This window comes from Alosa sapidissima, chromosome 2, assembly GCF_018492685.1.
Source record: "Alosa sapidissima isolate fAloSap1 chromosome 2, fAloSap1.pri, whole genome shotgun sequence".
NCBI classification, from domain to species: domain Eukaryota; kingdom Metazoa; phylum Chordata; class Actinopteri; order Clupeiformes; family Clupeidae; genus Alosa; species Alosa sapidissima.
In genome coordinates, this window is record NC_055958.1 from 26,536,369 (window position 1) to 26,558,595 (window position 22,227).

At 45.0% G+C, this 22,227-nt stretch overlaps 1 protein-coding gene across 1 annotated transcript; it reads left to right on the top strand.

The window, feature by feature from the left end:
• The first annotated feature begins 406 nt into the window (after window positions 1-406).
• cers6 (ceramide synthase 6) lies at window positions 407-22,170 on the top strand. The gene is made up of 11 exons (XM_042084223.1): window positions 407-695; window positions 3,838-3,943; window positions 4,634-4,764; window positions 10,297-10,354; window positions 12,456-12,506; window positions 12,781-12,873; window positions 14,871-14,999; window positions 15,317-15,423; window positions 19,131-19,287; window positions 19,907-19,930; window positions 20,168-22,170. Exons 1-11 carry the CDS (start codon window positions 526-528, stop codon window positions 20,327-20,329), a joined length of 1,188 nt encoding a protein of 395 aa, XP_041940157.1. The 5' UTR covers window positions 407-525; the 3' UTR covers window positions 20,330-22,170.
• Window positions 22,171-22,227: the final 57 nt, after the last annotated feature.

Here is a 22,227-nt window from a genome sequence, read left to right on the forward strand (position 1 = left end):
GGAAAAAATGCAGAGAAAAGTTTGATTTGTCACTTCTGCAAACACTGCAATACCAAAGCCTTCTTTTCACACAATATCTTGACATATTCTCTATTCTAGAGTCATGACTACAGTAGGCTACAAAGATAACGCGTAGCCTAGGGAGCATAATCATCCAACATCGAAGTACGGGTCATCTACATCAATAGGCAACAAGAATACCGTTCCATTTCGACCTGCTCATCAGCATCACTGTGGCTGCCAAAAGTGTTACAATGACTAATTTGACACTATGTATCTGTGTAGGCCTTTAAATGGCTGTTATATGAATGACACCTACCCAGACCAATCATAAGCTGAAAAGCGAAGTAGGCTACTTCCTTACATTGGAAAACGCGAGAGCGACCAAATAAACGGGCGGTGCATAAACTGATTCCATCATCACACTGAAAGCTGCAAAGATCTGCCTTCGGAGCAGGAAAGGCTACAGCCCAGCATCGGCTGTCAATAGCACCTTGTGTAACTTGTTAAAACAGGTCGAACACCATGGCTGGTATTTTGGTATGGTTTTGGAACGAAAGATTTTGGCTCCCTCATAATGTAACCTGGGCTGACTTAAAAAACACAGACGAGTTAACCTTCCCGCAAGCTGAGGACCTGTATCTGGCATGCCCTTTAGCATTCTGCATCTTCATGATCCGGCTGGTATTTGAAAGGTATGTGTATGAAACCTGTCGTCCCTGTGATGAAGTAATTCGAATGTCAAGTCTAGAAGTGTATCTCATTCAACATCCCGTTCATCTTCGCTGCAATCGATTAACGTTGAGGATTTCCTGGACGAACATCTCACCTCGCGTTATGGGAAGAGTGTCAGAAATAAATTTTATTAGGAGCCATTTTCCTCATCGACAATTCATCAGCTTGAAATTCAAACGATTGTTTCCCAATGCTTGCCTTGTTTACAGTATGTTATTAACGTTATAAATGTGATGGATAGAATTCATAAGTTAGTTGGCCTCTTGGATGTTACAGCCGTTACCATAAAGAGGCGGAAAACTCCAGCTTATCTTGCCTTATCTTTTTCACTAATTGTCCCTTGAATTGTAATATACACGTTTTTAGATCAACCAATGAAGAACTAAAGATAACAAGACAAAGTGTAGGCTACTCCTATTTGTTGTTCTAGCGTTTGGGCTACAGATAAGTCTGAAACTATTTAGACTTTGAGATATGCAAGCCACTACACTTGCAAATTGTTAACCCTCTTACAAAATGCCTATAGGCTACTGTAACTCTTGTTATAGCGGGCTACTCTGAGAACTGACCTTGTGCAAAACCCTGGATTCTTCATCATGATATTGCAGTGAACAGGAATAAATAGAACATCAAAACACCAGGAGCCAACGCTCTTGTCATGAAAATGCATTGCTTTGTATAGGTTATCAAAATAGGCACAGCCACATGTCATATTAGTTCCTTAACAGTAACTGCACAGGAGCAGTCTGGTTTGATCCCCTGGGACAGCTTTTACTCAGTGAAAACTTAGCAATATATATATATATATATATATATCTTGTTCTAATGATTTGAATCTACAGCATGACCAAACACAGACTTTGTGTTCTGAGCACAGATCTTTCAATTACTGGGACCACTGTGCCGGAGCAAGAACCCTGGCTGCATCTTAGAGGAGGCCTAGCTGGAATGGAGGGCTTGTGTAATGCCCCAGGCCGGGGGATTGGTGTGTGTGTGTGTGTGTGGGGGTGGGGGTGGGGGGGGGGGGGTGCAGTTGTAGGATAATAAGAATATTTTCTGCTGGAACCACTTCATGTTAACAGCCTAAGCTGAATTGAGTTAGTCTTCTATTGATCTTCCTGTAGTTTATCCTCATTGCCTCTGGGTGTGGAAGGACAATCATGCACATTGGTACAGTATATCAGGGTAATTAATAGGCCTATTCAGTGCAGTACTAGTGGCCCTGAGAATGTTTGTTGAAATGAGTGGTCGAAGCATGACATGTTAAAACATTCATCATGCAAAATTTGTCATAATTTTTCCCCAATTTAGGCCAATATACTAGCCTAGAAATCTAGACGCACCCTAGCGGCGGCAAATTAATTTGCTCAGCCTGTACGTCTAGTATCAAACCATAGGGATTTCTATTGGCTGACGCCGTGGACGTCATCCAATCACAGCGCTCTATTTTGTTAGAGAGTCCTAAGGCTTGATAACGACAGTCCTGCGACGGTGAACAAGGAAGGTGGCTATGGCGAATGAAAAGCGGTTGTTTGAATCGGCGTTGGCGTCAACTTTGGAGGAGTTGGACTTGTGCTTTTCTTTGAAAATTGAGCAACACAATGCACTTAAGTTATTCCTTTCAAAGAAGGATGTATTTGCCGTTTTGCCGACCGGATACGGGTATGGTCGTAGCGCTGGCCTATTGCATGCCTAGGCAGTTTGAAAGACAATTCTCTGCCCGCCCCTTGAATTAAGCGAGGTGAATGGTTCGATTCCAGACTATACATTTCAATGATACAGGATGGCCCGCCAGGCTACCAATATACACCAAGACAGAAGACCTGTGGATATTTGGACATAGTAGTTAGATCCTAAAGTTGGATATAATAGGGACATTGGAACTTCATGGGTAGCATCATGATAAAAACGCAGCAAGACTCAAGCCCTTCATTTCAACTATTTCAGAATGTGCTTCAAAGTTGAACTGCATTGGGACATAGTATGAAACCTAGTGAAGGATGAAACAGATCTTTTTGTTCGGGCTGATAAAACTCTCTCTCTCTTTCTTTCTTTCTTTCTTTCTTTCTTTCTTTCTTTCTTTCTTTCTCTCTCTCTCTCTCTCTCTCTCTCTCTCTCTCAAGTCATCTAAGGCTGCAGGATGTAGCACACAGATGGCATACCCACCTGATTTGTAGGATAGTTTGTGAATTCCACTGCTACTGTATCACTCTCCCTATGTACCAATGTGTCTGTGGCGGTGTGAAAGCACTCGAGCGGCTTGTTTTGTGCGTGGAATGCCGGCACTGCAGAGGCGCGTGTTCTTGTTGTCCATTCCGCTGGTTTCTCCCACAGTACACATGTTCTGTAGCGGTGCTGCAGTAGCGGGAGCAGCAGCAGTAGTCTCCTGTTGCCGTCTCCTGCTGTGGTTCAGAAGTTAAGAGTTGAGATGAAGGCAAGATACAGAGAGATTTATTTCAGGCTTCATTGCCAGTGACGCTCTTGATATAATGTTTTCTACATGAGCATCAGTATGATACACAAGGGTGTGAGGATCTGATTCTACACAGAAATGATGTGATAATGAAACTCCTATTTGTTTGCACAGTATTCAGAGACCCAGTGTACAGAGTCAAATAACCAGCATACTGTATGTTGTGGTGCAATGCCCAGAGATGACCGCTTTTCTGATAATTTTTTTTATTTTTTTGGTCGTGTTTAAGTTGTACTGTGAATGTCAAGCCCAGTGTGTTTTATCATCCAGAGATAAGGACTTCAGCTTGTGTCATCTCTGCTAGGGTAGGACAATGCTGAGGCATTCATTTGGCCTCAGACCCAGAGATGTTTATCGTATCTGTCTTCGAGCCATCGTTTTGATAAAGATGCAGAGCAACATCTCATCTGTATTGTGTCTCGATCTAGATAATGTGGTTAAGTTCTCCCCCCTCAGTGAAGAGATACTGACAGGATGGAAAGAGAGATAACAAAAAACTGTTAGTTCTCAAGAATGAGTGGCACATTTTCTTTCCTGGAAATTACACTCTCCCAAGCCACTGTGAAAGGACAAATTTAGAAGGTTTTCTGTGTGGGCCTAGTGATGAATCTATCCATTTCTTACTGTAGGTTTATTGCGAGACCATGTGCCCTGGGTATGAAAATCCAAGCCAACGGACCACAGAAGGCTCAGCCCAATGCCATCCTGGAGAAGGTCTTCACTGCCATCACCAAGGTAAGGTGTCTAGCCACAGAGATGTGAAAAATGTCAGTTTCAAAAACAAGGCCTTAAATTTCTCACAACATTCACGCAAGACCAGTTCCCCCCCTCACACCCCACACACACACACACACACACACAGTTAATGAGAACTGTGTGAATGACTGAACAGTGAACAGTGGGACCCAAGAAAAACAGGGACGGCTGGATCTCCTCCCTTTTATCTGTGCCTTCGTCTGCTGACGCACAACCGCGGCTATTTTTGGACCCCGCTCAGAACCAAGTTTCCTTGACAAATGTTGAGCATGGCGGAGACAGCACCCAGCAGCAGCAGCAGGCAGGAGGAGGTAGGAGCCGCGGCCTTGAAGACACTCACCTCCTCGACTGAAGGAGGCTGCGCTGGCCCTGTTGCTCTCACCTTGGTCTCCGTTTGAGGGGCTTCTATTCTGACCTGAGCATCATGTCACGGGGTCGTGGTGCACTCTCACTTACACTAGAGCCCTGTAAACACATTAAAAATGACAGAATAAACGTTAATCCCACTGAGACATAGTGCCCTAAGACATGTATAAGTGGGGTTAATGTGGCTATTTTATTCTGTAAATTTTGACCTCATTTCTGAAAAAAAGGCTTTGAATGATATTTTTGTCTTGTCTTCTTTTGTTTTTACACTCCCCCCCCCCCCCCCACTCCCCACTCCTCCAGCACCCAGATGAGAAGAGGTTAGAAGGGCTGTCTAAGCAGCTGGACTGGAACGTGCAGACCATTCAGCGCTGGTTCCGGCAGCGGCGCAACCAGGAGAAGCCCAGCACCCTGGCCCGCTTCTGCGAGAGCATGTGAGGGAGCCTCTTCTTACTTACACATGACCTCCCCTAGCAGAAAGCCCCATCCCACCCCACCCCTCCTCATGCATACACATCAGCCCACATGATGGATTCTGTTGCGATTTGAGGTGACTGATGCTTAGGGGACGTATTTGGTTAAGAGCCTATGCCGTTCCCGTTTGCTAAGTTTGATTGAGCATGCATATCAATTGGACCTAAGAACGAGCTTTGTCGATTTGGAAGCTCCATTTATTTCTGCATATCAAGAAGGGCTGAAGGGGAAACAATCGATACAGTTCAGCATCTAGTATTTTGGCAAGTGTCAAATGACAAGTATCGACTTTTATTATTTAATTATAAATATCTTAAATACATCTGGATGTTCACTAGGGCAATACAATGCATTGCTTTTACAGTTTCCCAAAGGTGTAAAACAACCTTAGACTTACAAAGAGGGAAATGCTGTCAGGGTCTTGCAGGGCAAAAGATTAATGAATTGCGGTATTATCTTACCGGAAAAGTAAGCCTGGCCCATGACTACACAATCAGATTAGCCTGAAGTATTGAAAAGTAAAGTCACCAGCCCACTAATGATTCCCAGCTCTAATAACAAATGGACACAGTGTATCATCCCCTGTGGCTGGTGACTGAGGGAGCAGTGGTGTGGACCCTTGCCCATCTCTCATCCTCCCAGACTGGGCATCAGAGAGGCAGGCACTGGAGCATTCAGAGAGGCAGATCCTCCAGTGCAGGCTGCACTTGGACTTTTTGGCTCAGGAGAGGGAGCAATATAAGGATAGTGGTCTTACCAAAACAGTTCAAGGTGAAATAGTCCAGAGTGAAATTTGGAAATATAGACACTTTTTTCAATGACTCAAATGTGCATGTGTGTTTTTCAAAGATTACTTTCATGCTTTATCATGGCAGTAGTTGAGACCGATCCGAATTTACATTAGTGTCAAGTCATTGCATATGTATCACCAAGTCATTTGGCATCCTACAAGTTTAGCCTTTGCAGGAGAGTGTGTGTGTGTTTTACACAGTGACTGTTGATGGCTTACATACATGTAAGCTTAAACACAAACGGGAAAATAAGAAAGAAAAAAACCTTGTCTCTGCAGCTTAGCCGTCAACATTCCATGGAGCGGGAGTGGGCAGCGGTGGTTTGAGGAGGCTGCCTGGAAGGCCTCCAGCTTCCATCCCCAGTGGGGAGACTGACCGAGTTAGTCTGGGGATTAGTCACTGTACCAACTGGTTCTGTAGATGATGTCGCGCAATCCTAGAGGATGTGAGGCTTTTCAGGAAGAATGCACTTCTCAGACAATGACGGTGGCGTTCCCATTTTTCGGCTTGATTTATTGGTTCAGTGGTTTCATGCCCACATTTATTTTCGTTCAGGCTGTTTTGGTTGCACTGTTGTGTAGTCTGGAAGTCACAAAGTCAGAAATACAAAGGAAGCTTGTTTTTCTAGCCACTGGACAAGTCATTTCTGCAGTGTGCGGTCTCTGACAGTGTGCCACCATATAAAGGTCAGATTTAGCCTGAAAAAATCCAGAGAAATGCGAAGACCATAAACAGCACAGGGCTGCAGTCTGTCACTCACTACGTGCCTCTGCACATACAGTATGACTTTTATAAACTTCTCATTAACTTCTCCAGAGTGCCAGCCAGGCTCCAAACCATTGGCCAAATTCCACCGCCAGTGTCACTCTGAGAGAAAGTCTGCAGCCCAAATCTCCCCAAAATAGCCCCATGTGTCGCGGCGAATCAGATGCCGTCGGTTCCGTGTGCAGTTTGACAGATTACAGCGGAACAATGGGACGTCTATGACACTGCTCGGTCCCCAGGTCCCACCAGCTCGCGCCAATCTCCCCGAATAAGCCCCGCTGTGCGGCCCTCGCCGGTAATCCCCCGTAATGAATGCGTTCGGCCTCACAGCTGCATGTGTCGGATGGGATGAGGATGACGCCGGCGACCAGAGAGTTTCTGTCTCTTTGTATTTATTTATTTGATTTTTGGGGGAAAGTAGTTAGGACTCGTGGGTTTTCCTCGTTTCACGAAATCAACAGAGGTAGTGGAGCCAGACCTTTTTTGTTGAGGATCGGCGGGGGCTATGAGATGGTGACCAGAGCCACTTATTTCCCAACCTATTTTATCCGGGTTGTCTGCCAGCTCTATTCCCCTGTGTCAGGCAAGGTTTGTCTGCGAGTCTGCAGTGATCTTACCCCTGTTCCTCCACTCTTTGCTGTCTTATTTTTAGTCAGAAAAACCTCCCTGAAGAACGCTGAATATAAATCCACTTGTGCTTTGAAGTGTCAAGGGCACATTTTTTTTGCTTTGTGGAAATCTGGGATGTCTGCAAACTCCTTGTACATCCAAAAAGTCCTATCAGAATGCTATGGTATTAAAATGATTTTTCCAGGGCAAAAAGTTTACATAAGAACTTTGAAGTGAGTGGCAAGAAGAGTGTAAATGATGCCACTGCATGTTCAGCTTGACACTGCACATGATAGAATAGTGCATGCACAGCTGATATTGGTGTGACAAACAAAAAAATGAAGAAATGCAGTTCAGTGTCTTCCACTAAGAAACCTCTTCTCTAAGTTGGTCTCCACTGTGTTGCTGCAGCGCTGGCTAACTGAATACACAGAACATGCAGGGGAAGAATGGATTTCTCTGACCACCCACCTAACATAAGTAATATTTTGAGTCACCATAGAAACACCATAGAAACGTTTGCATTCCACAGCGTGCACGGCTGGTGTTGCTTGCAGTATTGGCTGACTTCTCTCTCTCTCTCTCTCTCTCTCACCCTCTCTCTATCTCTCTCCCTCTCACTTGATCGCTCGCTCGTCTCCTGCTCTGCTGCAGTGATTCACCTCAGCGAAGGAGCAGCAGCTGGTGATTTATTCATGGCTGTCTCTCTCTCCCCTTTTTCACCTGCTTCGTGTTCGTTATTGGACTCTAATTAAAGCTCTATTGCCGATTCATTTCCCCTAGCCTCTCTGGCTCCTTTGATCACCCTCGAGTCCTCAAACTCAGTTTTCCCACACCCCTGTCTGACCGACTCAAGCAGTCCTTTCATAAATTGCTGAGGTCGTCTTAAGCGGAAAACAGTTTAAGGACCTGGGGATTGGCCGCTCAGCACAAGCCATGCCTGTTTGCAAACAAATTTTGCAGTCAGTGTAATGGGCGTTGGGAGTTATGGTGATTGTATTAATAGTTCTGTTCTGAAAGGCCGCCAAACCCTCACAACTCTCCCAGACAGCCCCTTGGCTCACCGGTTGCACAGCAACTAACCCAATCTAGCACCGGGTGAGGATATTGGCAGCGTTTGTTGCCTTACAGTGGCACAGACAAGACGGTGACATTATCTGTGCAGCACCTGGGCAGCAGACTGTCCAGACTCTCACTCCTCCCTTCGACTGGTCTGTTTTACGAAAGGTCAGAATCGATTTAGCCCGACATGACAAATGGTCCCCTCCAAAGCTGTTGTGGACCTATCTGAGACACAGGATCACTGAGAAAGCTAAGCCTTTGGCGGGAGGACAAATAAGTCTGCTTTTTTTACATAATAGCGCCGGTTGTGAGCTTTAGTGAAAGCTAGAGGTGAAGGTTCGGGCATGTCTCTCTCTCTCTCTCTCTCTCTCTCTCTCTCTCTCTCTCTCTCTCTCTCTCTCTCTCTCTCTCTCTCTCTCTCTCTCTCTCTCTCTCTCTCTCTATCTATCTATCTATCTATCTATCTATCTATCTATCTATCTCTCTATCTCTATCGTGTGTGTGTGTGTGATATCACCACCGCAGAGTAAACGGAACCATGCGGCATCCTGTTTGATCAGGCTGTCGCCACTCCTCCCCTTCACCTCACCTGTACGTCAACCAAGCGGTGACTGAAGTCTCTTCCTCTTCGCTTTGTTCATTGTGTGTCTGTGACACGAGGCTGGGAAATGGTTAGAAATGGTTATGGGGGGGGACCCTTTCCAATCACACTCTGAGTCTGGTGTGAAGCGTCCGGTGGGTAGGTGCAGGGTGTGTGTGTGTGTGTGTGTGTGTGTGTGTGTGTGTGTGTGTGTGTGTGTGTGTGTGTGTGTGTGTGTGATCAGGGCGTCTGCGGTGTGTTAGGGCTGAGGTGTGTAATGTGTCGGGGCAGGAGCAGGGGTCTGGCTGGCACACGGGTCTCATCTCCGTTCAAGCCAGCTGGGAGTCACACACTGTACGGTGGGCTCCATACAGTATACTGCCATGATTAGAGGGAAAACGTTGTTCGTCCAGTTAGGGTGTGTGTGTGTTGTATGAGGTGTATGTGTGTGCTTGTGTGGTATGTAGTGTATGTGTGTGTGTGTTGTGTGTAGTATAGTGTGTGCTTGTGTGCTTGTTGTGTTTTTCTTGAATTTCCCCTGGGGATCAATAAAGTATCTATCTATCTATCTATGTAGTGTATGTGTGTGCTTGTGTGGGTGAGGGGGCAGTGAGGTTGGTGTGTGTGTGTGTGTGTGCGCGGGTCTCTGGGGAGTTATGTAATTCCCAGGGCAGGAGTTGGCAGAGCCCCTGCTGTGTGACAGGCACTGATGCGGTGGCATCTGGACCCTTTGTGACTCATCCAGCCGGCCAGCAAGACAGAGGGCACCTCAAGCTATAGCCGTAGCACTGGCCACTACACATACACACACACACACACACACACACACAGGTGGTCAACTAATCAGCATATTAAATCAAGAGACAAAAGAACTGAAGCAGCTTTGACCACGAATTGTTCCCAGATAAAAGCCATGTTTTTGCCAATGCTTTTCTATTTTCTGAAACATCCTTTTATAGCGCACTGTAACACAATACGTCAGCTTTGTACTCTTCCATTCAGTGGCCTTTTCAAACGAGAACATTGGCAACTAGATTCTGGCTGAGTAATGTCTTCGTCCTGGTGTTGTTTTTTCAAAAGTGCCCAGTAGGTTAAGAGTAGACGCCTGCATGTGGATGGAAGATCTGAGGCTTTTGGGTCCGTTGCTCCTCCGCAAACACACAGCTGAACTGCGTGACTCAGAGGATTGAAGTGCACTGAGGGCCTGTGTGTCGTGGCCTTTTCTCAGGTTTCTCAGCCGAGACAGAGAGAGAGCAGAGCCGAGCAGAACTGCTGCACTGTAGCACAGAACAGAGGAGTGGGAGTTACATTACTGATTTTGTGCACTGTGACATCCTAACACTGAATCACCGACTGAAATCACACGGTCATGGAAAACACCACCAGTGACATCATGCTCATTTCATTTGGATGGCGCCACTGATCTATAAAATATCTATATATAAATGAAAAAAATCATTATTAGTTAGTATATATTGGAATCTATCATGTATATATTTTTGTTTGTTTATTTAGGAGACTTTTAGGAGACAAACAAAATGTGCTGCTGGTTGCCACCGTGCAGCACCCGGGAGATACTTTCTGAGTGTGCTATTTCCAAAATGATAGTTTTATGCCACGAGAGGGAGTATGCACTCTGGTAACCAGAAATGATTGATCTGACAGCTATCTCTGTTTGTCCTCAGGTGGAGATTCACATTTTACCTCTACATATTCACCTATGGAGTCCGCTTTCTTAAAAAGGTAAGCCTAAAAAGGCTAATACTGTATGTAATGAGCTTCTTACAGGCTGTTCTGAAGCATAGAACATGCATATATTTAACTTCTTCAGTGTGTCCATAATCCGCCTTCCATATTTTTGTGCATATTTTTTGTGTTCAGTTTGAAAGTCTTTGTGTTGACATACCATAGAGTGCATGTCTAATTCCTTTACTTTAAAATAACTAAGATATGGTGAAACAGAGTCTGTGATATTTATCTAATGCTTTTGCTTATCGTCTGTGGTATTTCTGTGTTGTCATAACAGTGTAATGTCACCCTAGCTCTCTTGCCAGGGCTGTGTCCATTTATTGAACTAAGATTGCATTGAGAAATGTCAGCCACATATGTGCACAGTGCTGTATTTGTTTAATCCAGTGGGGCTGGTAGAAATAGTCCTGTCCTGTGTGAAATATGGTTATGGTGAAGTGATATTTGTCCATGGCGAGATTGACTGGGGCCAGAGAGCCGTAATCATGGGAGACGTTGAGGGGGCCTGGCTCCTTCATTGGAAGCATCTTGCATGACGAAGCACTTTTGCGAATGAGTTCAGCGGGTAGCTGTCAGTGCCAGCTCTGGGGGGGGGGGGGGCTCTGCACAGCGTTGGTACGAGGTTCCTTGCCATGCCTCACACTGGCACGGTCCTGCCCTGCCCTGCATGGAGGAGTGCAGAAGCAGTGTCAGTCCTGTGTAGAACATCATTAGTTACTGCCTCCATTTAGGATCTCCCTTTAATGGGCGTTGATCTGTTTGTTAGGGTCTGTTCAATTTAAGGATACTCATACCCACTCAGGGATAGTGTCTACTATTTAATATACTCAACGTGTTGTTGCTACCAGCTTACATTCTCAGGGTATTAGCTAGGCTACCTTGGGTGTGCAATTGAAGCACTACGTTCGCGGAGTGTAAAATTAGTTTTAGAACGCTGGTCTAATTTTGTTGGATGTAGGCACGGTGGTATCGCTTCTGGTGTAGCTAATTTAATTGATTATAGTGGAAGCCAACTGTTGCCGAATATGCTTGGCAAACAGACCGCTTCAGGTGCATGTATGTAGGCTACCTCGTGTAGCCTCCCTGTAAGTGTTCTCTATTGAACATCAGTGATCCGTCATCATGAATGGCATACACGACTGTTGTGTGGTTGAAGAGCAGCCTGGTCTCTGTTCTCTCTATCTGTGTCTCTGATTTAGGCCATGAGAAGCTAGAGCAGGTAGTTCAAGGAGACTCACACAGAGCAGCCAGTACTGTGTTCTAGGCCCCGGAGCTAGATGAGGTGGCAGCTCATTAGGTGATTTTTTTTATGTAGTTTTCAGTCTCAGTGATGGCTAAACAGACCTCACACACACACACACACACACACATTACAGTAGTGCTCCAGTTTGTCATTTCAGGGTGTGTAGTCTCTGTAGAGTGAAAGCACATACACATACTTTTTTTACAGCAGTGCTGCAACTTCTTACAATATCAGGTAGTCAGCCCTCATTCACAATAGACAGTTTTTGGTTGCATTTGCACAGTGGTTCATAGATCTGAATTGACAGCAGTAAAAATAGACATGTTCTTTCTTCACCATCAGTGGGTTGTCTTCTGACATTTTGTCCCTAGACCCAGTTATTTTTGGTGGTGTTATTTTCTGGTCTGTGTAGGTGGTGTGGTATTTTTGTATTTCTTGTTTTAATATGGTATAGGTACAGTGCAGTCCTACAAGTTACATTACATTACATTACATTTAGCAGACACTTCTTGACCAAAGTGACTTACATTTGTCAGCTATATTACAAGGGATCACATTGTCCCCGGAGCAACTTGGGGTTAAGTGCCTTGCTCAAGGGCACATTGGTGGAAGCCGGGAATTGAACCGACAACTTTCAGGCTACTGCACGCTAGCCCAGCTCCTTAACCACTACACTACCCACTACAAGTGTCTTCACAGACGTCTGATTACTCACTGTTCTCCAGACTCCTCTGAATTGGCGAGCACCTCGAAATCCCCCCTGTGACTAATTGCTGTTAGTGGAAGTCGTTGTGAGACCCTGTCGTCTCCAGCTGTTCAGTGATATCCTGCTCCTGTTCTCTGTCTCCCCAGGCCCCATGGCTGTGGAACACTAGAGAGTGCTGGTACAACTACCCGTATCAGGTGAGCACAGAAAGAGACCCTTTTTGCTTTCTTTTACTTCAGATTGAATGAAAGCAGGGTCCTGTGTGTATGATTCTCTGTAACCGAGTATTCTAAATGTTTACACTTGCTCACAGTAGACAAGCTGTTCACCGCCTGAGATTTGGTTGTTTTGTTTTGTATTGAGCCAGACATTGCTTATTTGCTCCTGCTGTCCCCGGGCATATCTGGAGGTTTCTGATAGTGGAAGTGGGTGTTATTTGTTCTCTTACGCATTGTGTCCTTTGTATTCCAGGCTCTCACGGTAGACCTACACTACTACTATACTCTGCAGCTCTCCTTCTACCTGTCCCTGCTCTTCTCACAGTTTACAGACATCAGGAGAAAGGTAGGTTAACAACAGGGCGCAACACGCATCATGGTTTCCTTTAGACATTCTCCGGAATTATGAGGTTTCAATCGTAGGTTAGTGGTGGTGGTGGCCGTGATACCCCTGTCGGCACAAATTGAGTTAATGAAAGAAAACGATAGATATCTTGTTTTTCTCTGCAAGAGATGGGGTGCTATGCTTATGGTGGTAGTGGTGGTTTCAACACATCTTCATGTAACCTGTTTGGTGTATGTGTGTGGGGGTTTTAGAATGTGATGAAATGACAGATGTTTATCATCCGCCCACGACACTCCACTTCTGCTCACGTTAGAGTCTGTCCTGCACTTACCATCAATGTGATTTGGACAAGCAGATGCCCTGTTGGAGATGAAGCTTGCGTGTTGTCTTAAGATTTAAATAAAAGGTCCTGGACCCTGTAGCTGGGTTGGTTTGCATTTTGGGTTAATGGTGTGTTTGGCTGCGATTGCGCTGATGCAGTAAAATATCCATAATTTGATGTCCACTCTCATCTTGTGGTGAATTGTTTTTTTTTTTTCAAGCAGGCTAATTCATAGATGGCCACTTAGCAGCCTTGACCTGTCCAAGAGGGATTTTTATATATATATATATATATATATAACTCTCACTCATCCCCAGTTGTCAGTCATGCTTTGGAAGTGTAGCAAACCAAATATAGAGCAGTATGTGTGTGCTTTCCTCAAGAGAGTTGTCTAGTATGGGAAAGGTTCCTCGCTGTCTAGCTAGACATCTTCTGATTTCCTTCTATAATGCAGCTTTCAATGTGCTTGCTTTTGATGCGCTTCACTCACCACATAAAGGTTACATACAGATACGAGTCTTGAATGATCAAGCACCAAACTGCAAGGACTATAAGGCCCAGTTTAGAACGAGAGGGAAAGCCGATTCTTCAGCCTGCTCTTTTGCGCATGACTGCATCTCGTGCTCTCCATGGTGAGATGCACACCGCCGCATCTAGGCTGACCTCTGACTCCAGTCTGCCCCTTGGAGGCTCGGAGGCCTACAGCGTGCATGTACCTTCATCAGCATCTGCATCTGTTTTGTCGTCACCTCTCCACCTTTCTCTCTCTCTCTTGCTCTCTCTTCAATTTTGATCTCTCTCTCTCTCTCTCTCTCTCTCTCTCTCTTTCTCTTTCTCTCTCTTTCTCTTCTCTCTAGAGCAGCCTTGGCCATGCGAACCACATGGTTGCCACGTGGTTGCTGTTATCGTTTGACTTTGATCTAATGGCCCTTGTGCGCTCTCATTGGTCTTTGATGACTGTTGGCATGATTTTATGTCTGTTTGTTTGTTTGTTTTCTTCTCTCCTTTCAGTTCTGTCATGCACAAAAACACCACGCATTGAGGAAGGTCTTCCACACCCCCCTGCCAAAGCTCCAGTATGTTGCCCCTCCGCTCTCTCTTGCCTCGCTTCCATTCCAGAGCTCACACATTGCCAGTTTTCTTCATCCTCCTCCTCCTCCTCCTCCTCCTCCTCTTCCTCCTCCTCTTCCACATCCTCATCCTCCTGCTTTCGGCTTAGCCTTATACTGCCTGCTCTGCGCTGGGCTTCCACAGTCCAATGATGCAACAGGAGAGCATCCACTCTCGTGTCACCTGTGTTCATCCCCAGTAGTAGTAGTACATTGGCCAGACTAGAGGAGCTTTGAGTAGTGACTATTGTTAATACGTGCAAATGTGTTTGCTTGTTCGTGGGGTACTGAATAATTATTGGTTTACTTTCTTGTGCAGGTTTGTGATACCACTTAAGTAATAAAGTAGTGTATACTACACATCAAGCCATTAATCTTTCACATTATGTGTTATTAGGTATTTTACTGTTGTTTTACCAGTTTCTGTACAGTTGTTAAGTGTTATTTTGTGTGTGTGAAATTGTGTCTGTTGTTGACAAAATGTGTCCATCCCCAGTAGTGTGAGAGTGAGTAGTGTGTTCCATGTGTCATGTGTTTACATGCTCACTGCTCTACTTCCTCCTCAGGACTTCCTGCTCATGTTCATGCACCACCTGGCCACCATTGCTCTCATCACCTTCTCCTATGTCAACAACATGGTGCGGGTTGGCACCCTGGTCATGTGTCTCCACGATGCCTCAGACGTGCTCCTGGAGGTGGGCACACGTATACACACATTTTGACACACACACACACACATGCACATCCTCACACGCCTCTTTCACCTCAGACACAAGACTTGGGCAAACTTGTAAAAGTAAAATAAATTTCTCCTTAACCAACTCCAAAACTTTTTACCATTGGTATTTCCGTATCATAATGACTTAAGGTGTGATAACAAATGTTTTACACATGCATTGGATTCCTCAGATGCATTGTGCTATTTAATTTGGTAATGTTTCATGTGGCTGTGATTGCCAGTTGGAATTGCTGTTACAGTGCAAATGTGAAAGGTTGTGTTTATCTTTTGCAGGCAGCTAAAATGGCCAATTATGCCAAATGTCAGAAGCTCTGCAACCTGCTATTTGTCATGTTTGCTTTGGTCTTCATGAGTTCCAGGCTCGGCATATTCCCTGTCTGGTAAGCATAACTCTCTCTCAGCTCCTCGCTCTGTCTTCTGTCCTGAGCATATTCTCACTCTCTCACACAAGTACTCCCGTTCACTCTCTCACTCACTCACACTCAGTCTTTTACTCTCTTACTCTATGCACAGACCCACACACTTGTTCCTTTTTCACGTTTCTTGTTTTTCATCTCCAGTAGCATTTTCCTGCACTGTTTCTGTCTGCTGTGGCTCATTGTTCATTTTCTTCCATTGTTCCCCAGTTCCCTGTATTCTCTCTGGGCTAGATGTACTAAACTTTTTGCGGCCACTTCAGGCGTATATGTTTGGCAAAAAATACTTTGTTGCGCGTAAAAACATGGCGAGGTATGTACAAACAGGCCGCACTGAGGTAAAAGCGCAGATTTTTTGTCTGCATCTTTGTACTATATCAAAAGCTACCTTTAACTTTTGTTGGCCTTTCGAATGTCTTACTTTCACTTTCATGTCATCCACTTACAGTATCCCTACAGTATTTGTACTTGCTAGATTTGACCAATCTTCCATAGCTTACGTGCACAAGTAATTTGAGTAGAACTACTGCTCTTCATTATCTTCCTGCTTGTTGACATCTTATCATTTATTGTATTAATTCATGATCGCTAAACGTTTGATTCCTTTTAATGTTGTCATCAGTTAACTTCATTCAACTGTGCTTGTGATTGAAGTATGCCGTTCAGCTGTGAACGTTCGCAACTTGCGGTAGGGGGTGGAGAAAGGCGCTGATTACTGCAGGTTTGATAAATACCACGTAAACTGAAGAATCACAGCGTGCGGTTTCTGCGGGTTGGCCAATGGCGCTGATAGCGCTACATTCGCAAATGTACATACATCTGGCCCTCTGTCTCTCTCTCCGTCTCTGTCTGTTTCTCAAAATCAAGGTGGGGTCCTTATTATTATTTATTTATTTAAAGGATGTTACATTATGTGTTTTCCGAATGCTAAGAAGAAGCCTTCCCTCGTTTTTGAAGGATTTGACTCGTCGTTTGGCTCAATTCTACAAAGCACGAATCCTCGAGGATCCTCGACTTTGAGAAACAGCCTCTGTCTCTCTCACCCCCCCACCCCCACCTCTCTCCTCTCCTGTCCTCTCTGTGGTACAGTGTGCAGGAAGTTAAGCTGTCAGGGGCAAGAGTTGTGGCCTGGCCATGACAGACGGTTAACAGCACCGACAGGCTCGACAGGGTGTCTGTGCTGAAACCCACAGGACGTGAGAGTTGCGTGCAGCATTCATTCGCTCCTGCACTGCCGCAGCTCCCGCGCTGGCTGTCAGTACACGATCCGTACCGCTTGCCAGATCCGTTCTGCGCATGCGCATAATCTTGCGCATGCGCAGAAGTTCAACGTCTTTTACGATGGTTTACGACACTACATGATCGGTTCTACGCTTGCGCGATTGTCAGTATTACCTATCCAGAGAACGAGAATGTATAATAAAACGGATCTGGCAGGCGATACGGATCGTGTACTGACACTGGCCCAAACACAAAACCAATACTCACTGTATTTGGCGCCCGCTCCTCAATCAAATCCACTTTCTGACCGCCACCCGCTTGTCAAAGGGGCCTGTTGCCATAGATACGAAAGCAGCACTAACCGATGAGCAATGATGGAAGCGGTTTTAATGGCTGTTTCTTCATGTAATGTCTGTGTGATGACTTCTCTTGTAGTGAGATGATGAAAAAACACATGCCTGCAATGGTGGCAGATCTTTTCTTGCCTTCTGATTGGCCAGCATTGAGTGCCTGTGAGGCTATTGTACTGTGTTTCCATCTTTTCAGTGTATCTCTACACTTGGACAGTCTTGCAGTTCTAGAGAGATTCTTGTTGTTCAATAACATGGCTCATCTGTACCCATTCAAATGGTAATTGGTCCCAGATGACAATGCCTTGTACGATGCCAGTCAAATGATGAGACAGTGTAGATGTTTACCCGACTTTGAGAGACCTTGTAGTTAGAGGAAGGCCGCCATCTATAGCTGAACACTCCTGCATTTCACACACACTCCCCCTCCCCACCCCCCTTTCTCACCCTGAGGTGTCTCACTGCTGTCTGATACTTCTTTATTTTCTCTTGCTCGCCAGCCTATGTATCATTGCAGTGTCTCTGTTGCCATGGTTTCTGTATCTGATTCTGCGAGAGTTTACCTCCTCTGAGCTCGTGTCCTCGATGGTTCATGTTTATCCCTCTTCGAGCCTCCTACTAAATCATCACCAAGTCTAAAGGAACACCTGAGGACTGGCCTGTCAAGGTGTATGTCTCACTGAAAGCAAAAAAGTGAGATGTCACTCTGTGTATGTGTACGCGTTCCACACTTCGAAACCTCAGGTACACCCCTCAGCAGAGTGATGTCGAGGGGGCATGTCATTTGGACCCCACATGCTTGAAGAGAAGCCTCCGTCTAGGGTAGATGAGTTGTTGCTTGGGGGCCGAGCAGCCGCTAATGTTCTGACCTAGATCTTGCTCGTCTTCCAGCGGTCCAGACTGCTCCGCTGGTGGTGTGTGTGTGTGTGTGTGTGTGTGTGTGTGTGTGTGTGTGTGTGTGTGTGTTTGTGTGTGCGCGTGCGTGCGTGTCTGTGTCTGTGTCTGACCACTTAGCCCGACATCCAAGCGTCTCCTCTGCTGCGCTCCTCTCCACTCGTTTCCTCAAATTAGCATTCCCTTCCTCCTCTCGTCTCGCCCTGAAATGACACGCTGGCGCAAGTGTCTCAGGTTTGATTACGGTCATGGAGCGAGACTCGTATTTTAATCACAATATCCTAAGACCACTGCAAATCGGGAGAGGTTCTTGACAGGTAGTGATGGAGAACATGGTGTGCATGCTCAAACTCACGGGTGCCTGCAAAGTAGCCTATAGACCCTTTCAACAATGCTTGAACATTCTATTTGGTTCCCAATCTACTTTCTCTGCATTAAGATAACATATGGAATGTTAAAAAGGAAGTCTTGTGGGGCCAACTATGATGCTGATAATGGAACTCTCCTGACATACGATTGATGTGCAAATGAGCAATAGAAAACTGATTAGCGCAAATGAAAGCTAAAAAAATATTCCGATGCCGCTCCCCATGTGTCATAAAAAAATGCCGCCCTGGGCGGCTTCCCGCTTCGGCAAATGCCAAAAGCCGCTAGTGCTGTCTTCACTGGGCAAGCTAGGTCTGGGGGACAGACTGGGGAACACAGCATCATGGCGAGGCAGGGTGGATAATCAGATACGCCATGCCCGGCACGTCTCTCCACGTATCGCTTTTATGGCAGACTCGGCACGTCCAGGGCCAGCACGGATGAGCCGCCTGGGTCTCTGGCATCTTCCCTCGCACCATGAATGGATTCAGCCTTTTCAATAATGTAAGCGGGAGAAGATTCATCGAGGTTATACAAATGCTATCAGATTTCTTGAAGGGGATTTGAGATGAGCTCACTGAAGCTGACAATGCTAGTGGACACTTGGCTTGTTAAATCACTCTCTCAATGTAACTCTTTCTGCCCATCACTCGTGCAGGATTTAATAAAAATCTTGTACGCAGACATCCCCACACACACACACACACATACACACACACAAACACACACACACACACACACACACACACACATACACACACACAAAACATATACCTCATTCTTTTTGTCAATCCTCACCCACATGACTGAGTGAGTCTCTTTGCTGCCCTCCCTCTGCAGGGTTCTGAACAGCACGCTGTTTGAGAGCTGGGAGATTGTGGGTCCGTTCCCATCCTGGTGGCTCTTCAACCTGCTGCTGCTGCTGCTGCAGGCGCTGCATACCTTCTGGTCCTACCTCATAGTGAGGATTGCCTGCAGAGCCATCTCCAGGGGCAAGGTAAGGATAAGGCCCAGGCCCACCTCCTCCTCCTAAATGGCATGCCATTACAACTCTATCTCTCCGAGTTCTCTCATCTTGGCCACATATGGAATACATTTGTTAATAGTTTACCCAAGGCAGTGCACAGATATCAGAGGAACAGGGATTCTTGCCTGGAGTTGGGGAGCTTGTGGTCTCATGTATGTCAACATTTGAGTCTGGGCACAATAGTGATGTGGATTAAGCATGGTATTACAGGGTCATAGACATTTGACATATTTAAATCAATACAAATGCCATTGTAAGTCTGTGTTTTTGCCTGGGGTTGAATTTTCTCTGGAAAACAGTGAGCGTACAGAGAGTTTTTTTGTAGTTTGTCTTCCTTAGTCAACTAAACTTTTGGGGGATAAGCCATTTATTATTCTCCTTTCTTACTCCTCTCCCCTTCCTGATGTATGTTTTATGCACATCACGCATTTGAAAGCCTTATGTTTTACTCCAGAGCGTGCAGAATTGATAGAAGGAGGCATATGCAGGCATCCATTTCTAAACCATTAACAGTGTTGCTCCAGTGTAAATAGCTCTTCTGTTGACATTGCCTCTCTCTGTCCCATATGCTAACCTGCTCATCTCCAAGGCTGGGAAATGGAATCCTTTACATGTAAGTGGACCAGAATGCAAATAAACTTCTAAGTGGTAGATAGAGGGGTTATTGGGTGTCTTGTTGGACAAAAATGATACACATTTCATGATAACAAGTGAATGTGACTTACATAAGATAAGCCTAGTAAGTGCTCCACACCTAATCCTTCCATTTTGAGTCATAAGATTAATTAGCATGCACCAGACAAAAACACTCTGATAACATGATTACATGACGTGGCCTTTCTCCCCGTAGGTGTCAAAGGATGACCGCAGCGACATCGAGTCCAGCTCGGACGAGGATGAAGCGGCACCACCTCCATCCCACAAGCACCACAGCAACTCCTCGAATGGCACCAACGGAGCCCACGGCACCAACGGGTACCTGTCGGGCACGCCCTGCCACGAAGACCACTGACCCACCCACAGTCAGACACTCATAGGCACTGGAGCAGGAGCCCTCGGGCCCCAGCAGTGCTCCTGATAACCTTTGCGTGTGAATACATGAACAACATTGCCCGTCTGGTACTGGAAGCTCTTCATAAAGATATGTGAATGCAGTTTGTTTGTTTGTTTGTTTGTTTGTTTGCTATGGTTTAATTTTGTTTTGCTCTCTTCTCCTTTATCTGCTCTCCTTTATCTGCATTCTTGTGCACCTGATTATAGCGGTGGGATTTAAAAAAAAAAATCATTGCACTATTGTTGGTATCGCCCACTTTTTCATTAGCCAGCGAATGAAAGCATTCCACTTTTATCATACGAAGCATGCTGCTGTGTAGTGTGGAATTATGGGAAGAAGTTTATCTTGCGTCAGTGTCTTTGTATTTATTTATTTTTATATATGTGTATATACTGTTATTTTTTGGCGAAAAGTGGAGGAGTTTTTTTTTTTTTTGCATCGTCTTTTAAATCATTTTGCTGTCAGTGTTCAAAAGTGACGCAGTCATGATATCCACAGAATCCACTGTGCTGTTCACCTGTCCATCAAAGTGTGAACTCGTTCAGTAGAAGTTTTGTCCCTGGCTGCGCACCGTAGAAACTGGATTGGCCTGGAATGCCTGACCGCCCCTTTGCTAGATCAGCCGTGTCCCTCTTAGTCGCCATAGAAATGATTGTGTGTTGACACTCGACAGACCACTACAGGATGATATACAAACACACATGGTCCACCAGGATGCTGTAAATTAGAAAATCAGTAACAATGATATATGTGTGTGAAGTTACTATAACATTATTATGTTATTTGTCTACTATCCAATTGTAATCAAATGCAAATCACTTCATAGTGTGTCCCCTAACAACTTTTGCTGACCGAGTCTACACTGGGGCCCTATTGTTTTGCTATAGCCTACTGAATTGCATTATTTAGTTAGTTAAAAATCCAGTGCAGGTACTACAGATCGTCCTAGTGGGATAAGTATTTAAGTCATGCTAGCCCTGCCATAAGATTTAAATGCATCGAGTTGACATGAGCTGAATTGCAATTGTATGCTGGAGATGCAGACAGTTCTTATACAAGCAGTCAGTGCATTGAGCACTTCCATAGGATTGTGTATCTCATTTTGAAAATGATTTGCACAGCACTTATATCTGGTCATACTTCTACTTGGTTAATACTACATATGGTGAGAAGAGAGATGGTGGAAGTGATATCTCCTACCCAAACAGTTATGTGATTCAGAGTCTGTTTGCATGAGGATACTGATTTAATAAAGTATTACAATTCTAGTTGTTGAATTAAAATCTCTCTTTAGTTGATCATTGGGTGTATGCATAGATTTGGCAAACTACAATTTCTTCAGGCCCGGGTGCGATGCCAGATAATAATGATGGTGTGCCTCAATCGCAGTTTGCTTTTAGGATGAATTTAATGAGGGAACAGTAATGTCTGTTGCCTGTTTTTTTTTATGTTAGCCAGGACAGGATTGTTGTGAAAGCTTCAGTTAGTGCTTGTGATTTGAAACAGAAAGGTTCTTCCACAGATAGATTCAGTATTCAGTACCCCCCCCAAGCAGTTTGTCCAATGGGAAGCTGCAATTGAATGCCCTCCTCTCTCTCACTCACACACACACACACACTTTATGCACTTTTGCCAGTGCAGATGGTTTACAATGATGTCAAAAATGTTCACAGTATTTAAGAGGGCAGGATTTCTCTGCTTTTATGAAAAACAGTGGAAATAAAAAAACAAATGTTAGAGACAATGAAACAATGTTGCCATGAATTTTGAATAAACATGACAAATCCCAGCACATTGAATATTTTGTGTGCTTTGTGTTTTCTTTTATTTCAGTAATTGTGCTTTAGTCCTAGCCA

Bases quoted from the DNA above. Each gene is read 5' to 3' on its own strand.
- cers6 (XM_042084223.1), top strand. From the start codon at position 526: ATGGCTGGTATTTTGGTATGGTTTTGGAACGAAAGATTTTGGCTCCCT. The intron at 15,000-15,316 runs GTGGGCACACGT...TATCTTTTGCAG, and splicing joins CCTCAGACGTGCTCCTGGAG to GCAGCTAAAATGGCCAATTA. The intron at 19,931-20,167 runs GTAAGTGGACCA...TTCTCCCCGTAG, and splicing joins GGAAATGGAATCCTTTACAT to GTGTCAAAGGATGACCGCAG.